This window comes from Salvelinus fontinalis, chromosome 2 (genome assembly GCF_029448725.1).
Source record: "Salvelinus fontinalis isolate EN_2023a chromosome 2, ASM2944872v1, whole genome shotgun sequence".
NCBI classification, from domain to species: domain Eukaryota; kingdom Metazoa; phylum Chordata; class Actinopteri; order Salmoniformes; family Salmonidae; genus Salvelinus; species Salvelinus fontinalis.
In genome coordinates this window covers 83,145,062-83,162,985 of record NC_074666.1, presented here as the reverse complement: position 1 = coordinate 83,162,985, position 17,924 = coordinate 83,145,062, and the positions used below count along the sequence as shown (strand labels likewise).

At 43.8% G+C, this 17,924-nt stretch overlaps 1 protein-coding gene across 2 annotated transcripts in view; it reads left to right on the top strand.

The window, feature by feature from the left end:
* LOC129829167 (LIM and SH3 domain protein 1-like) overlaps positions 1-9,290 on the top strand; it is a 40,538-nt gene extending 31,248 nt beyond the window's left edge. For both annotated transcript variants that reach the window (XM_055890766.1, XM_055890775.1), the window contains exons 5-7: positions 4,265-4,343; positions 5,113-5,225; positions 5,616-9,290. In XM_055890766.1, coding sequence (XP_055746741.1) covers positions 4,265-4,343; positions 5,113-5,225; positions 5,616-5,789 — 366 coding nt within the window. In that variant the 3' untranslated portion in view covers positions 5,790-9,290. The remainder of the gene's footprint in view (positions 1-4,264; positions 4,344-5,112; positions 5,226-5,615) is intronic.
* The last annotated feature ends 8,634 nt before the right edge of the window (positions 9,291-17,924 follow it).

Sequence of the window (17,924 nt, the reverse complement as noted above, 5' to 3'; positions counted from 1 at the left end):
CGACGAAAAGTTTTTGTGCTGACTTTGCTTCCAGAGGCAGATTGGAAATCAGTAGTGAGTGTTTCACTCGAGAACAGATGATTTTTAAGAGCTTCAGCACTCGGTGGTCCCGTTCTGTGAGCTTGTGTGGTGTACCACTTCGCGGCTGAGCCATTGTTGCTCCTAGACGTTTCCACTTCACAATAACAGCACTTACAGTTGACCGGGGCAGGTCTAGTAGGGCAGAAATTTGACAAACGGACTTGTTGGAAAGGTGACGTCCTATGACTGTGCCACGTTGAAAGTAACTGAGCTCTTCAGTAAGGCCATTCAACTGCCGATGTTTGTCTATGGAGTTTGCATGGAGTTTGCGCTCGATTTTATACACCTATCAGCAACAGGTGTGGCTGAAACAGCCAAATCCATGAATTTCAAGGAGTGTCCACATACTTTTAGCCATTTAGTATGTGTGTGTTTTATGTTGTCGCGGCCAAAAGTTGAGAGTGACACAAATATACTTTAATTAACAAAGTTTGCTGCTTAAGTGTCTTAAAATATTTTTGTCAGATGTTACTATGTAATACTGAAGTATAAATTACAAGCAATTGTCAAAGGCTTTTATTGACAATTACATGGAAGTTGATGCAGTGTGTCAATATTTGCAGTGTTGACCCTTCTTTTTCAAGACTTCTGCAAACCGCCCTGGCATGCTGTCAATTAACTTCTGGGCCACATCCTGACTGATGGCAGCCCATTCTTGCATAAGCAATGCTTGGAGTTTGTTAGAATTTGTGGGTTTTTGTTTGTCCACCCGCCTCTTGAGGATTGACCACCATTCTCGATGGGATTAAGGTCTGGGGAGTATCCTGGCCATGGACCCAAAATATTGATGTTTTGTTCCCCGAGCCACTTAGTTATCACTTTTGCCTTATGGCAAGGTGCTCCATCATGCTGGAAAAGGCATTGTTCGTCACCAAACTGTTCCTGGATGGTTGGGAGAAGTTGCCCTCGGAGGATGTGTTGGTACCATTCTTTATTTATGGCTGTGTTCTTAGGCAAAATTGTGAGTGAGCCCACTCCCTTGGCTGAGAAGCAACCCCACACATGAATGGTCTCAGGATGCTTTACTGTTGGCGTGACACAGGACTGATGGTAGCGCTCACCTCGTCTTCTCCGGACAAGCTTTTTTCCGGATGCCCCAAACAATCGGAAAGGGGATTCAGAGAAAATGACTTTACCCCAGTCCTCAGCAGTCCAATCCCTGTACCTTTTGCAGAATATCAGTCTGTCCCTGATGTTTTTCCTGAAGAGAAGTGGCTTCTTTGCTGCCCTTCTTGACACCAGGCCATCCTCCAAAAGTCTTTGCCTCACTGTGCGTGCAGATGCACTCACACCTGCCTGCTGCCATTCCTGAGCAAGCTCTGTACTGGTGGTGCCCTGATCCTGCAGCTGAATCAACTTTAGGAGACGGTCCTGGCGCTTGCTGGACATTCTTGGGCGCCCTGAAGCCTTCTTCAAAACAATTTAATCTGCTCTCCTTGAAGTTCTTGATGATCCGATAAATGGGTTGATTGCACCTCCTCCTTTTGAAGCTTCCAGTCTGTTATTCAAACTCAATCAGCATGACCGAGTGATCTCCAGCCTTGTCCTCGTCAACACTCACACCTGTGTTAACGAGAGAATCACTGACATGATGTCAGCTGGTCCTTTTTGTGGCAGGGCTGAAATGCAGTGGAAATGTTTTGGGGATTCAGTTCATTTGCATGGCAAAGAGGGACTTTGCAATTCATCCGTTCACTCTTCATAACATTTTGGAGTATATGCAAATTGCCATCTTACAAACTGAGGCAGCAGACTTTGTGGAAATTAATATTTGTGTCATTCTCAAAACTTTTGGCCACAACTATGTATTCATGCACCTCCTTACCACTCTGATGTGCAGATTGTCTCTTAGTCCAGAAGTGCTGTGTGAAGCCTGGGCACAAGGTTATGTTACCATGTCCCTCTGTGGTCCTCTGTTGCAGAAGGCTGCTGCCTAGGGCCTTGGTTGCTCTGGCAGACCAGGGACACATCCTGACATCGCAGCACATAGTTGCCCTGCTCGGTCTTCTCTAATGACTTAATGAGTGTGGAGGGTGTTGGTTAATTACTGCTTTCATACAGGAACAGATCCTGTGTGTCTGAGATGGTGGAAACAGACAGACACATACACTTATTACCCAACCACACACACACACACACACACACACACACACACACACACACACACACACACACACTTCTACAACCCCAGGCAAATAAAGGCAAATACAGAGAACAGAAACCTCATGAGAAGTCTGTTACAATGTCCCAGCTGTTAGCAGTGTGTGTGGACAGACTGAAGCCAAGGGGCGCGGCTGCTGATCTCTGTCTTTCTCTCCCTCCTTTCCCCACTTTCTCTCCCTCCTCCTCGGATGTACCCACACTCAGTAGGCCACAGAGAGACAGACATGTTCAGCTCTCTTTGAAATGTGAGATGTCCAACTCCAGCCCCCTCTCGTTCACAGCTGTCTGTCTGGACTAGTCCCCGTCTCTCTCTCTCCTTATCTCTCTGTCATATGACTCTAATTGACATTCATTGAGAACGTTCACTAAATTCTCCATCTCTCTCTCCCTTCCTACCGCCTTTTTACTTTCTACTGATTCATGTAGTGAAGGTTAAGAGGAAGGGGGGGCTCTTTTGTGTCCGGGAGTCGGACTGGCTTGGACTGGCATTTTCCTGTTCACACACACACACACACACACACACCATCTGTGTGCAACCTTCGCCTTCAAAACAAACAGAAGTAATGTCAGACACTCTCTCACGTAACATATTGAACATGTTGCTCGCTCTGTCTCGCATTAAGAAAAACTGTCTTCTCAGTCACTGAACGCAATGTCCTCGCTCACACTTAACACTGTCATCTCATCCAGTCAGTCTGTGAATACACTCTTCTCTGACACCCTGAACACACTGGCCTCTTTCACCCACCCGGGGAGGGACGGTGGGAGAGAGGGGGAAGAATCTAAGCTGTGTGAGTGTCAGTCTTATCATTCAGTCAGGCTGGGAATATCAGTAGGGCTGTTATACTGCAGTAAAGGATCCGTCTCTCTCAGGTTTATTGGTCATTTGGAGATGAATGCTGTCTGTCTCTCTCTGATGTTGGATGGGTTGATATATTGGGGCTGGTGCTGCTGGTTGTGATGCAGCTTTGATTAACCTGAATAAACAAGGAAAGCATGTCCTGCCATCCAGGACCTCTATATCAGGCGGTGTCAGAGGAAGGCCCTAAGAATTGTCCGACTCCTGCCACCCTAGTCATAGACTGTTCTCTCTGCTACCGCACGGCAAGCGGTACTGGAGCGCCAAGTCTAGGTCCAAGAGGCTTCTAAACAGCTTCTATCCCCCCAAGCCATAAGATTCCTAAACATCAAATGGCTACCCAGATTATTTGCATTGCCCCCCCCCCCCTTTCACTCCTCTGCTACTCTGTTAGGCATAGTCACTTTAATAACTCTACCTACATGTACATATTACCTCGACTAACCGGTGCCCTCGCACATTGACTCTGTACCGGTACCCCCTGTATATAATCTCGTTATTGTTATTTTACTGCTGCTCTTTAACTACTTGTTACTTTTTATTTCTTATTTGTATTTTTTAAACTGCAGTGTTGGTTAGGGGCTTGTAAGTAAGCATTTAACTGTAAGGTCTTCAACTGTGGTATTCGACGCATGTGACTAATAAAATTTGATTTGACATTCTCACCCACTATTTTTGTTAGGCATGATATATTTTGCACCATTCTTTTGTCTTCCTCCTTTGGGTCTCTGTTACTTTTTCAATTTCTTACCCTCGCTTTAGGGCTGTCTCTCTCTCTCTCTCCACTTTTTCTCATTTCACCTGTTCCTCGTGATGTGTCAGCAAGGGTTGCTAGGCAGCGCTGAGGTCACCCAACTTCCGGCTGCGATGTCATTTCCTGTGTCAGCAGGCCTATTGTAGAAACAGAAGCACATAGCCTAGCACTGTAGCGCCCCCCCTATTACACACGCAGCCCTACTGCCTGGGGAGGGATCTGGAGACACCTGCTGGACACGACAGGAACTGCACTTTATTTCCCTGCTCTAAATAGCTATCTGCTGGACTGGTACAGTCAACAGGATGCCATCGGGGTTTTGACGTCTGGGTATTATATCTAGTCACTCTGTTTTAAGAGCTAAATGACAAATGTCACAATGTAAATATGTGTGTGTGTGTACACAGATTAAGTACCATGAGGAGTTTGAGAAGAACAGGATGGGAGGAGAAATCCCATCTCCCCAGCCCAACAGCCCCAATCCAGGTACACATGCTGTCTCTCTCACACACACACACACACACACACACACACACACACACACACACACACACACACACACACACACACACACACACACACACAAACTATGAAAATACATTTATTAAAGATGCACGATGCCATTTCCTGCTAAAATTCCAATGGTTTGCCTAATTTCACAAGCAAGTAAAGTGTAGAGAATCATTGTACCATCTAAAATGTATTTTTCACTGCCAAAATTTGATTACATTTTGCAGCTTTAACATCAGTGAGAGTAGACAAATGGTTACATTTATCTCTGGGCATAAAATGTTTGATCTTTCTGCTCTGTGGACAGTTCCTGTTTTTAGCACACATGAATACAATGATTGTGAGCTAGTGGTTAACCTGTGCATTCACGGTGTACATGTTGTCACCTCTCAATATCACAGAGTCATTGTTATAATAATTGACTGAAAGGCACTAAATGATGGCTGCAAGTTTTGACTTGCTGTGCTGTGGAATTCTCTGTATCAGAGCCCTGGGGCTGACCAATGAGATGCCAGTTAGATGGAGGGATAGAGGGGGAATACAGCAGGAGGAGATGAGAGACAGGGGGGGATTGTTTCAGAGTGCCGGGGAATGGGGGATCCCATTTGTCAGAATAGCCAAACATGTCTATCCTTCACTCTGATTCAATCACTCAATCTCTCCCTCTCACAATTCTCTCTCCCCCACTCTCTCTCGCTATCTCTGGCTCTCTCCACCCCCTCTCCTTTTCCCCCTCTCTCACCAGTGTTCCAGCAGCCCCACCAGCCCCCTGCTGCGTCTAAGAACTCCAGCTATGAGCCAGCAGCGGCTCCTGGCCCAGTCCGCCAGGCGGCCGCCGCCCCCCCTCCCAGCTCCGGGGTGAGACAGAACCCTCCTCTCTCTTGTTAGGATCCATCCCAAATGGCTTCCTATTCCCTATTTAAAGCACCAGGGCCCATTTGTGACCCGGTCAAAAGTAATACACTATTTAGGGAAAGGGGTGCCGTTTGGGACGCAGGCACTGTTCTCTCTGCATGGGGGCCTCCACTGTGTCTGGCAGTATCCACATGACCCCCCCCAACCCCTCCAGTAGCTTTGTCTTGTAGCAGAGACTGACTGTCTCTTGAAGGTGGTGTTATAGGAACTTCATGTTCTCTTTCTCTCCCTTTCTCCGTACCTTCTCCCTTCCCTCCCTCCTATTCCCTTTACATCCCCTCACCCTCCATCTCTCTCTCTCTCTCTCTCCCCCCCTTCTCTTCCTCTGTGTAGAAGCGGTACCAGGCGGTGTATGACTATGCGGCAGCCGACGAAGACGAGGTGGGCTTCCTGGAGGGAGACGTGATCGTGGACGCGCAGGTGATCGACGAGGGCTGGATGTACGGCCGCGTGGAGCGCACTGGCCAGCAGGGCATGCTGCCTGCTAACTATGTCGAGGCCATCTGATCTGAGAAAGAGAAGTGTGGGAGGGAGGGAGAGAAGCAAATGAAAAGCCCAGTGCCATCTCATCTTAATGCCGCTTTCTATTTCTTTCACTCGTTCTCTGATCTGTACTGTAAGACTGCCCCCCCCCCCCCCGGTCTGCTCGCCAACGACAGACTCCCCCTCTCTGTCTCTGTCTGTGTTGCAGTCTGTCTGAATGTCTGTTTGTCTGCCTGTCTCTGTCCCAATTCTTCAGTCCACTAAAAAAGCAGTCACAAGTGGAATTTAAGTCTTACAGAAGTAACATACCTCCATCTTACAGGCTATATATACGTCAGGGGTCATAGTGTATCACAACTCTCCTAGCTACAGCACTTCATTTTCCAGCAAACTATGATGCAAAACGATATGAACCCCCCCCCTTTGTCAATCAAGTTGCCATGACCGCAGAGAACTGAGGCCAATGTGGTCATGAGAAAATGAGTTTGGAATGTGGGTGTGGCATCTTCAGATTTTTATTTTTTTTAACTGGTTGAAATTGGTCTGACTGGAAGCTCAGTGTATAATCTTACTGTATCTGGGCAGTTAGAACTAAGCTTGAATATTTGACTTGTGTACATTCCATTGACCATCAATACCCCATTGTTGTCGCATCAGCCAGTCAGTGAGCAGTCTACAGTATCAGTCTTACCAGAGAGGTCTTATATATTTCTATAACTACACGTACGCATTTATCAATAGTACTTATCTGTTACCTCACCTGTCTTACCCTGTCCTGCACTGCATTGTGGGTATTGTTCTGAAACTAAACTGGAATCCTATCTTAACTGAAGAGCACCTCCTGCCTTGCCTTGTACCTCAAGTTCAGGCATTTGAAGTACAGGAGGGATCAGGGACGAGTTAGTTAGGGGACGTGGTTACAATCTAATTACAATCATGTCATCACCTTAGTCAGTGGGTGTGAAGATATTCCTCATTCTTGCTGTCTCCTGCTCGCAGCCTCAAATGCCTCCCGACAGTCTTGCAGGAAGACGAGTGACGTAATGGTTATGGTTGGAGGGGGTCTGGGGAGGAGAGGGGGCGTGATCAGGACAGGTCCTGCCCCTATTCCAAGATAACCAACATCCGAGTTTATCAATCGTAGGCGCGAAGGCCAAACACAATTCTGTATTGTCAATCTTTTCTCTTTTTTTTCTTTTTCTTTTCACTTGTTTAAACATTCCAGTCCTTTATGAGAAGTGTTGAAGGGGGGTCAGAAATCCAGGCTGTGGTAAATGTTGGTGTTTCTATTTCCTGTCATGCGGGTTTTCCCCCCCTTTGCTTTCGTTGGTATTGTAAGAGGCTTATTTTTTTAAATGTCAATGTATCAAATACGTTTCGGAAATAAAACGGCAACTCCGATCAATGAGCCAATAAGGCACGCTAGTTTGTCTAGACGTGTGCGTGTGCTGGGTTAGCAATCCCACAGATTTAGATCCATGGGGTAAATCAACCTCCCGGGTTATGTATTTGCCTGATTATCGTCAACCCAATTTGCCTGTTTTATCGTGCCAACTCGTGACTGGACTATCTCGCCCAGTTCTCTCTTTCTTGAAACTCTGAAGAGTGGAGAGCGATGTTCTGGAGTGCCACTGGCTCATGAATATTCACATGCTCATTAATGAGCAGTCGTCATGGCGCATAGTAACATTAGGCCCGCTCTCTCACCCGCATTATAGATATCCTCTGACATTCTATAGGCACACATTTCCATAGGACATTCCCTACCTATAAAGTGGCACGCCTGTGTTGCACAGAAAACTAAGAAATGTTACGCAACAATGACTTAACTTTCATTGTAGTAGCTACGAGATCTGTCTGGATGTCCTATCACGGTCAGATTCTTCCAGTGCCGACGATCGTTGTACATTCCATGTCCCGAGGGACCGTGTGAGGCTTGGAGAGGGACGCGGTTCAGTAGAGGGTGAACTCCACCTCCTCCTTGACCTCTTAATTCTCCCCTTATCTTTCCCACCCTACTGTTTCTTTCTCTTCTCTGATGCACTGTGACTGTCACAGATGAGGGGGACAAAGTGGGATTAAAACAAAACGGTACGCTCAGCGTGTAGCCTGATGGTGGTACTGTACAGTTGTTTTGGGTTGTAGGTGCTGGTGCTGGGGAGGGAAGGGGCATTGCCTGCAGACTTGAGCTGTAGTGTGGAATGATTTTGATCTAATGAGGTGAAGGGCCGTATAAAGGGTAAACGGTACCCGTTTTTAATACCAGTGTGGTGGGGCGTGTTGGACAATAAGTAGGTGTTGACCGTTCACATCATTTTGGCTTCAACGTTGTAACGTGATGAGTTATAACACTGATGTTTAAATTCATTAGAATGAACACAGCACACACCCCAACCCGACTAGATAATCAGATTGCCATGCTGATAAAGAAGGTAAGTCTAGGCTGGCGTTTAGCATCTATGATCTCTACTTGACAACTGGACATTTTTAAACTCGTACACTGTATGAAAGGGCAGCTTTGGGGCAGAGCTATTTGAAGTCTCATTTGCTTTGCAGCAGTAACTGGAGAAAGGGTGAGGAAGAGGTGGTTTGGCTTGACGTGAATGGAGTGTTTGGAGTTTTTATGAATTTGGTTGGCCTTGTACAGTATCTGCAGTCAATGCCTCTCAAAAGAAAATTGCCTTGGCTACTTGGAGGCTTTGGTTTGTTTTATAGATGTGGAATAAACTAAGCCCACGTTGGCTGCCACAGCTGTTTTTCCTTTGCAGTGATGTGGATTTGTTTTAGTTGCTGGGGGGGGGGTTTAGGAGGGAGGTGATTGATTGGTGGTAGTTGGAGGGAAACCAATCCAAAGTGGCTAAAGACAAGCCAATGATTTTTTTTTTTGTGTGTGACTTGATATATAGACCACAAGGCGTAGACAATATTATTGTACCATGTTATAGTCTGTATTGAGCTGGATGGGGCTAAGAAAGGGATGCTGTTAATGCATATTACTACCCCCAACCTGCGGGGGGGTAAAGAAAGACTTGGAATCCGCCAGGAGACCAAGAATATTCTCTTCTGCTTTGGTATTACTCCTACAACTCTGCAGTATCATATCTCATATCACCACCTTGTTCTCCTCCTCCAATGTATGTGGTCATATCAGTCCTATGGCCAAGAGTCCTCCAACCTTCTACCCCAATTAAAGACTCCTATGTCCTATGCTTCTGATGAATCAACCATTCCCTGCTTTTGTATGATACTGGTATAGCAAGTGCAGATATAAATCACATCGACCAACCACAAACACTGACCTAGCATTCAGACCGATGTTGTGCATTCCATCAAAAAAGATTTTGTTTTGATAGCATTTTTGTTATTCAGATTATTATTTTTTACATGCATATATTGACATTCTTTAAAAAAAAATCTGACTCCAGTTGAATTTTAAGGAACTGATAAAAGCATCTCATGTTGCCCTGTTTCAGCACTTCGAATTGTACTTAAATATTCTACAGATTCAATAAATTGTCATTTTTACTCGGTAGCGTCCAGTATTATTTGCTTTCTTCGGTATAAATTCTTCCTCATTCAGTGTGATTCCTTGGCTATATGACTACGAGTTTGCTGAACACTAAACGCAGATTGCATGTATTAAATGTATATGGGACTGGGCCCTCAGCAAAAATAAATGTCCCATTTTTTTACGCTACTCCCTAACCTGGTGTTAATGTATACCTGTATGCTTCCACGCGTACAATATTATAGAACGTATATGGCGGTGAGGGGTTTCGCGCAGAGAAGAGATTATTCTGCTCCGGCTATTTCCGATCTCCCCCGATCTGTGCCGGTGTTAAGGAGGCTGCCAATTTCTTCGTTGTGTGTTCTGGCGATACATCTGCATCCTCCATTTCTGGCATTCTCATCATGTTGGACATTTTAGTGTTGATGTTTTTTGCTATCATGGGACTTGTTTTCCTATCCTACATCATTTACATGTTATGATGTGTGTCCGGATTTTGGACCCAGCCGGTGGACGGGCCGGGATATAAAAATATGTTTGGTGAGCCGCTCCTACATCCGCGGTACCCATCGCTGACATTGGTAAGTAGCGCACACAGATGAAAACGTCAGCCTCTTATGCTCGTTAGTTATTGAATTATAGGTGTAAAATTGCGAAGATACAAAAATGAAAGTTTAAGTTGTATATGACAGATAGTGCTGAAACATTGATGGGCTATATATTCATATTTTTTAGAATATAAAACCAGTTTCTAGTTAGCGTTATGATACGATGTTGGTTCATACTATTAAAAATCCACCGGTATTTATTTAATTTAAATTATGACGCTATATTAATGGTGTTTAAGGTGCTGGGAACTCCGTTTACCCTGTGTCCCGCAGGATAGAAATAACTGGAAATAATAACACTGACGGGGAGCATAATAAATGTGACACCTGTGCATCCTGCTCAATCTCTGTTCCAGGGAGGAATGCTCTTCTACGCGGAGGAGAAGGGGGGCTTTACTGCCACTCTGGCGAGAATGAAGATGGCCAATCAGAGGGGGAAGAGCTTGTAGGATGGATAGACTGGCAGCTGGTGGACACTTCCCCGCTCTGTTGGTCTCTGTAGATTCAGCCACCCGACTATGATGACCTTTATCGAGATCGGGTCTCCTGGACCCTAGTAGGCTCCAATAGACAACCCCTCTGCCCTACACTCCATCCCTTCTGACTCCTCTTCTAAAATGATGATTTATCTGTGTGTAGAACGCGTACGAGTTAGCAAAGATGTCAAATTGGTAAGGGTGTAAAGCTATAAGGAGTAAGGTTGTATTGCGGTAGCATTGTTTGTGCCTATTTGACTACACTGTGAGGGTTAACACTAACCCCCAAACTGTGCAATGTAGAATATCTCCATGTTAAGTGCATGGTTTTGTGTGTTAGGCTGTATAAATAAGTCAAAGGATAGAGAGACTTCATCCTATCAAGGAACTTGGACAGTTATTATCTTAGTAGTTTTCTATGAACAGGCTGAGATGCTCTTGATTGACCTCTACTTGATCTAAGCGTTGAAGCAGGAATATTTTACAATCTGTGAACCTAAAGGCCGGGGGTTGTGTTAATGCAATAGCTATTAGCCACAGTCACACAGAGATTGTATTGACATGTCAGTACTCACAGAAAATGTATACATTAAAAGTATTAATAACGATCATGTTAGGGGAGATTGTCTTGGGTCTGAGCTAAACTGTTTGTTGTCCTGGAAGAGGTATTCTATCTAATTATTGCATTTAATTGATAGGACCCGGAAGGAACTCGCATATTATCACTCGTGTCACTGTAATCATGAATGACTGATTTATCTTAAACCGTATTGATAACAGTTGAGTGGTCCACACACTAAATGCATGTTTCTATCCCTCATATTCATCGCTGGAGTTAGTTTTTCTCTCACAAACATAAGTGTTATATTTATCAGAGCCAAGGCAAATGCCGATTTATTTTTGTGTGAAGCCATTGAAATAAAGATTTGTGCACGAAAACCTGGCCAACTTTTATTTCACTTCAAAATGTGTGAATGTGCATAGGTAGGCTAGAGGGAGTGAATCATTTGTAGGAATCTTTGTGTTTGCCTACATTTGAAGGTTTGAGTACAGAAGAAACAAGATGGCAAGCCAGCTGTTGACATAAGAGGGAATGTGTGTGAACATACACGGTGTACAAAACATTAGGAACATGTTCCTAATATTCAGTTGCACCCCATTTTGCCCTCGGAACAGCTTTGATTCGTCAGGGCATGGACTCTAAAATGTGTCAAGCGTTCCACAGGGATGTTGGCCCATGTTGACTCTGCTTCCCACTGTTGTGTCGAGTTGGCTGGATGTCCTTTGGGTTGTGGACTATTCTTGACACACATGGGGAAACTGTTGAGCGTGAAAAACCCAGAAGGGTTGCTGTTTTTGACACAAACCGGTGCGCCTGGCATCTACTGCTATACCCTATTCAAAGGCACCTCAATCCCATGTATTTGAACCAGGTCTGTTTTGATTATAGGGTTATTTGAAATAATGTTTTTGGAATTAAGTATTTATAAATATTTTAAAATCCTAGGCTATTTTAAAGTAAATAATTGTAACATATATTTTCAAATACTTCTATAGAAGTACACTGTGTATGTGCGCTCACATTCCCTCTTATGTCAACATGAAGCAATTGACGCAAAGTCCATGCGATCTTGCAATTCTACACATTTTGCCATTACATATGTTATATGTTCATCTGATATTTGAGTGAGAGTGACTTACAAAATCAATGGGGGCCCCCTGGAGGTCAGGGCCTCTGGGCACATGACTTGCATTCCAGATAAATCATTTTTATATCGGGGTGGGGGTTGGAGGCCCCCTAGAGGGGGGCGGCATTGAGTACAGTAGATCAATAAAGCTACAGTACTCTTGCACATGGTTTCCCAAACTCGGTCCTGCCCCCCCCCCCCCCCCCCTGGGTACACATTTTGGTTTTTGCCCTAGCACTACACAGCTGATTTAAATATTCAACTCATCATCAAGCTTTGATTATTTGATTCAGCTGTGTATTGCTAGGGAAAGAAACTAAACGTGCACCCAAGCGGGGCCCCAGAACCGAGTTAGGGAAACACTGCTCTAGCAGGTGTGAAAGCTGCATATGCTGAAAAACCTTGCTAGTGCATAGGTCAAATGTAGCTTTGTGATGCTCATTTGAATTTCCTGTATTTTTCTGCTTCAGACAAATGATTTCACTTAAAACATTGTTTTTGTATTTAATTATACAAAAGAGAAGGAGCCTTTGACCAGCACGAATTCATGTACAAACTTTATTTTTCATTGGCTGATCAATTAAGTTCAATGCAGATATCCAAACACATTCATTATCGATGACTACAATAACAAATTGAGTTTTAAAAGATGATTTAATAAACACGTAGTCATTTTAAAGCCTGTGTATCATTTAAAGTAATAGTTGTGTAGTATATATATTTTTCCATCCAAACTAATGCTGAAAACGAATCATCACAACCATCTCTATCTGATCTGATGTGTACAAGCTTATTCCATAGAGATAAATAGAGATATCTAGATGGACATAACCCGTTTTAGCATGGACATTGGCATTGAGGGCTTCCAACATTTTAAAATAGTCAACTGGGTGGATTGGGACATGGGAGCAATCAGCCAATGATCAAATTGTTGCCTATTGTTTGTAAATGGCTTTAAGCTACAGTGCATGCGGAAAGAATTCAGATCCCTTGACTTTTTCCACATTTTGTTACGTTACAGCCTTATTCTAAAATTGATAACATTGTTTTTTACCATCATCAAACTACACACAATACCCCATAATGACAAAGAGAAAACAAGCTTTTAGAAATGTTTGCAAATTTATAAAAAAATAAATACCTTATTTACATAAGTACTCAGACCCTTTGCTATGAGACTCGAATTTGAGCTCAGGTGCATCCTGTTTCCATTGATCATCCTTGATGTTTCTACAACTTGATTGGAGTCCACCTGTGGTAAATTGATTGGACATGATTTGGAAAGACACATACAGTACCTGTCTATATAAAGGTTCCACAGTTGACAGTGCATGTCAGAGCAAAAACCAAGCCATGAAGTCAAAGGAATTGTCTGTAGAGCGCCGAGACAGGATTGTGTCGAGCCACAGTTCTGATTTGAAGGGTACCAAAACATTTATTCAGCATTAAAGGTCCCTAAGAACATAGTGGCCTCCATCATTCTTAAATGGAAGGTGTTTGGAGCCACCAATACTCTTCCTAGAGCTGGCCGCCCGGCCAAACTGAGAAATTAGGGGAGAAAGACCTTGGTCAGGGAGGTGATCAAGAACCCAATGGTCACTGACAGAGCTCTAGAGCTCCTGTGGCGATGGGACAAACTTCCAGAAGGACGACCATCTCTGCAGTGCTCCACCAATCAGGCCTTTATGGTAGAGTGGCCAGACGGAAGCCACTCCTCCGTAAAAGGCACATGACAGCCCACTTGGGGTGAAGGTTCACCTTCCAACAGGACATCTCTGAAAGCCCGGACTTGAACCCGATCGAACATCTCTGGAGAGACCTGAAAATAGCTGTGCAGCGGTGCTCCCAATCCAACCTGACAGAGCTTGAGAGGATCAGCAGAGAAGAATGGGATAAACTCTCCAAAGGGTCTTAATACTTATGTAAATGTGATCAGTTTTAAATGTGATCAGTTTTTTTTTCATATAAATTTGCACAAATGTCTAAACCTGTTTTTGCTTCGTCATTATGGGGTATTGTGTGTAGATTGAGGGATTTAAAAAATATATATATTTTAGAATAAGGCTGTAACGTAACAAAGTGGAAAAAGTCAAGGGGTCTGAATACTTTCTGAATGCACTGTATATCAAAGATGGTGGATAAATGAAGTAAATGTTTTTTTCCCATTGAAATAAAAATGGTCAAGATTCCTGTCTGTGTAAGTAGGCGTTCCCTCTTTTGCATGAGCTGTGATCTCGCGCTGGAAAGCATGCTCAAAGATGGTCACGCGAGAGGGAATGCCCACTGAAGCAGACAGGAACCATGACAATTTTCTTCAATGGGAAACTGCCCAATAACAGCTAGAGCTCTTGTCTACTTATTTCTAACGTGTAAAGCCTCACAGAGGGTATTCAACCGTGAGGGCAAAATGCTAGCTTATATTGCAAAGATACAATATAATCAAACAAACACACCAAAACTGACAAGATGCACACTGATCAGTAAAGTGAAGAGCGGCTAACAATCTATAACGCTCCCTTTCTTCTGCACAGTTCTCTCACAGTGAGAAACAATAGGATTACAAAATGGTGTGCTATGCTTTCTTAATTTGATCTTATTCACTCGTACCAAATATTTTATCAGATGACTAAGTGATGGAGTGACTTTAATGTTCGCTCGCCTGAGAGAACTGAACAGGCTTCTCTCCTTTGTGTACGTTTGTGTGCTTTTAAGGTGCTCAATTGGGAAAAACACTTCCCAGAGTCAGAACAGTAGTAAGGCTTCTCTCCTGTGTGCACTTTCTGATGAATGTTTAAGGCAGATGATTTAATGAAGCGTTTCCCACAGTCAGAGCAGGAGTAAGGCTTCTCTCCTGTGTGTATTCGCTGGTGATATTTTAAGGTATCCAATCGGGAGAAACTCATCCCACAGTCAGAGCGGGAGTAGGGCTTCTCACCTGTGTGTATACATTGGTGTTTTTTTAAGCTGCCCTGTTGAGAGAAACTCTCCCCACAGTCAGAACAGGAGAAAGGCTTTTCTCCAGTGTGCACTCTCTGATAAACTGATAGAGCTTGTGATTTGTGAAGCACTTCCCACAGTCAGTGCAGTAATACGGATTCTCTCCTGTGTGTATTTTTAGGGGTATTTTCTTTTTTAGCTTTGATAGAAATGGGAACATCTCCTCGCAATGTGGGCAGTTGTGAGACCTCGTTGCTCTGTGATCTTTCTGCTGTTTCTCTCTGGATGTAGAGAATGTCTCAACACGGTCTCCTGTGTGAACAACATCCCAAGAACAAGTCAGTCGGTGTGATATACACAAAGTGTACAAAACATTAGGAACACCTGCTCTTTCTATGACAGACTGACCAGGTGAAATCAGATGGAAGCTAAGATCCCATATTGATGTCACTTGTTAAATCCACTTCAAATCAGTGTAGATGAAGGGGAGGAGACAGGTTAAAGAATGATTTTTAAGCCTTGAGACTGTTGAGACAGATTTTGTGTGTGTCATTCAGAGGGTGAATGGGCAAGACAGAATATTTAAGTGCCTTTGAACAGGGTATGGTAGTAGTGTGTGAGTGTGTGAAAAACTGCAACGTTGCTGGGTTTTTCACGCTCAACAGTTTCCCGTGTGTATCAAGAAGGGTCCACCACCCAAAGGACATCCAACCAACTCGACACAACTGTGGGAAGCATTGGAGTAAACATGGGCCAGCATCCCTGTTGAACTCTTTCGACACCTTGTAGAGTCCATGCCCCGATGAATTGAGGCTGTTCTGAGGGCAAAAGGGTGTGCAACTCAATATTAGGAAGGTGTTCCTAATGTTTTGTACACTCTGTACATATGACTTCTACATAGACTCTACAATACAAAGAGGGAATAAAACTATTCTGAAAGTGGGTGACAGTCAAAGAAAATGACCTGCCACTCACTATCACAAGAGTTAGCAACTACACAGACTCATTTCATAGAACATCAAAACACTGGCAGTTTGTCTACTTCACTTGTTTAAACTACTCTTCGAGCACTCCAGATAGCACAGTTCATAAAACAAATGGAATGCTGGCAATACTGGACAGGTTTGAATGTTGCTGTCTGCGTGCACAGTGATGTGGGCTGATGTGGCCAAAATGCCAGGGCTGAATTTTTGTCCCAGTCCACTACTGTATCCAACACTGAAAATAAAGCTAGCTGACCTGGCTAGCTATCATTAGTGACCGAGTCCCGGTCGTAGTGACATTGATCAAGGGAGGAGGAAAGGGTGTCCCTTCAGAGGGCAAGAACGCAATGTTTGTTAGGAGAAATACAATATTATCACAAGGAGACGTATACTTGGAATATAGAGGAGGAACGTTGGGAAAGAGAGAGGTGGAGGTTGAAGAGAGTGAGGGTGGCAGAGGGTGAATCTGTTGAAGATGTTGGAAAAAAGGGAGATGGTAGGTCGAAGAAGGCTGCTGGCAAGTGCAAACAGAGTGAGCTACACGCCGTATCCAGTTCTGGAGGTGAAATGGAAGTGAATGATAAAAAGCAACATTGTGCTGCTCTGTTTGTTGATTTATCAAAGGGCATTTGATTCAGTTGACGATAAATTGTTGAAGGGGCAGTAAATTGGTTTAGGAACTATCTTTCTGACAGAACACGATGTGCATATACTGACAATCACAAGTCTAGCTTTCTTGAGATTAATAGAGGTGTGCCTCAGGGTTCTATTTTAGCTCCTGTGTTGTTCTCAATATGTATTAATGATTTGGGAAATGGGATGCAACCTGCAAAGTTACATCTATATGCAGATGATACAGTCATATATTAATGTGCTCCTTCTCTGTTGCAGGCTGTTGAAGAGCTCCAGACTGCTTTTCAGTCACTGCAGGCCTCCCTTTATGGTCTCAAACTGGTATTGAATGTACAAAAAACTAAATTCATGACCTTTACCAGAGCTCGCACTCAGCCAGAGAAGGTTAGCATTGTCACATCTGCTGGCTTAACCATTGGAAAAGTGTCATCCGACAAATACCTAGGCATATGGTTGAATGACAAGTTGTCCTTTAAAGTTCACATGGATAGTCTTGTGTGGAAGCTTAAATTGAAATGGGGTTTTTATTTTCGTAATAAGGCTTGCTTCCCGCTTATGACTAAAAAGAAGCTTGTACAGGCCACTTTTCTCTCTAATTGATTATGGTGACTTGTTCTGTATCTATGCAGCCTCCTGTCTTACAGAGACTAGGCTCTGTTTATCATGAATCCTTGCGCTTGTACTAAATGGTGGGTTGGACCTCACTTTATATGCGCAGAAAGCTACATTTGTATGTGTTCATCTACAAAGCCCTTTTGGGTAAACTCCTTCTTTACCTCTGTAGTCTGGTCTCCTTTCCTTCACCACCAGCAGTTACCATACCCGGTCTGTTTGGTGGTTGCTACTTAAAGTCCCCAGGACATTCACAGTATTAAGCAAGACTGCCTTCTCGTCTTGTGCACCAGAGGCATGGAATAGTCTACAATCCATGCTTCATCTAGATATGTTAGTGCCACTGAATTAATTAACATTTTTGATGGGAGACTCTTATAGAGGAGTGTAAATGCTTGTTTTTTAGGCTGGATCATGTTGTTGAATTGTATTGTTGTATGTTTGAATTCTGTAAAGTATTGATTGTTGCTGCCTTTTTGGCCAGGTCTCCCTTGAGAAAGAGACTCTGGGTCTCAATAGGCATTTCCTGGTTAAATAATGGTTAAATACATTTAAAAAATGAGGGCGAATTACCAGAGGTGGCAGGTTTGGTGAGGTTCTTGGAGCCCGAGCCTTGCACCGATGGTCAGGATAAAGACAAGTCTGTTATTTTTGGAGAAAGTGGACACCCGCCCTTTTTGCTGATCAAAATGTGGTTTCAGGGTGGGTGAAAAC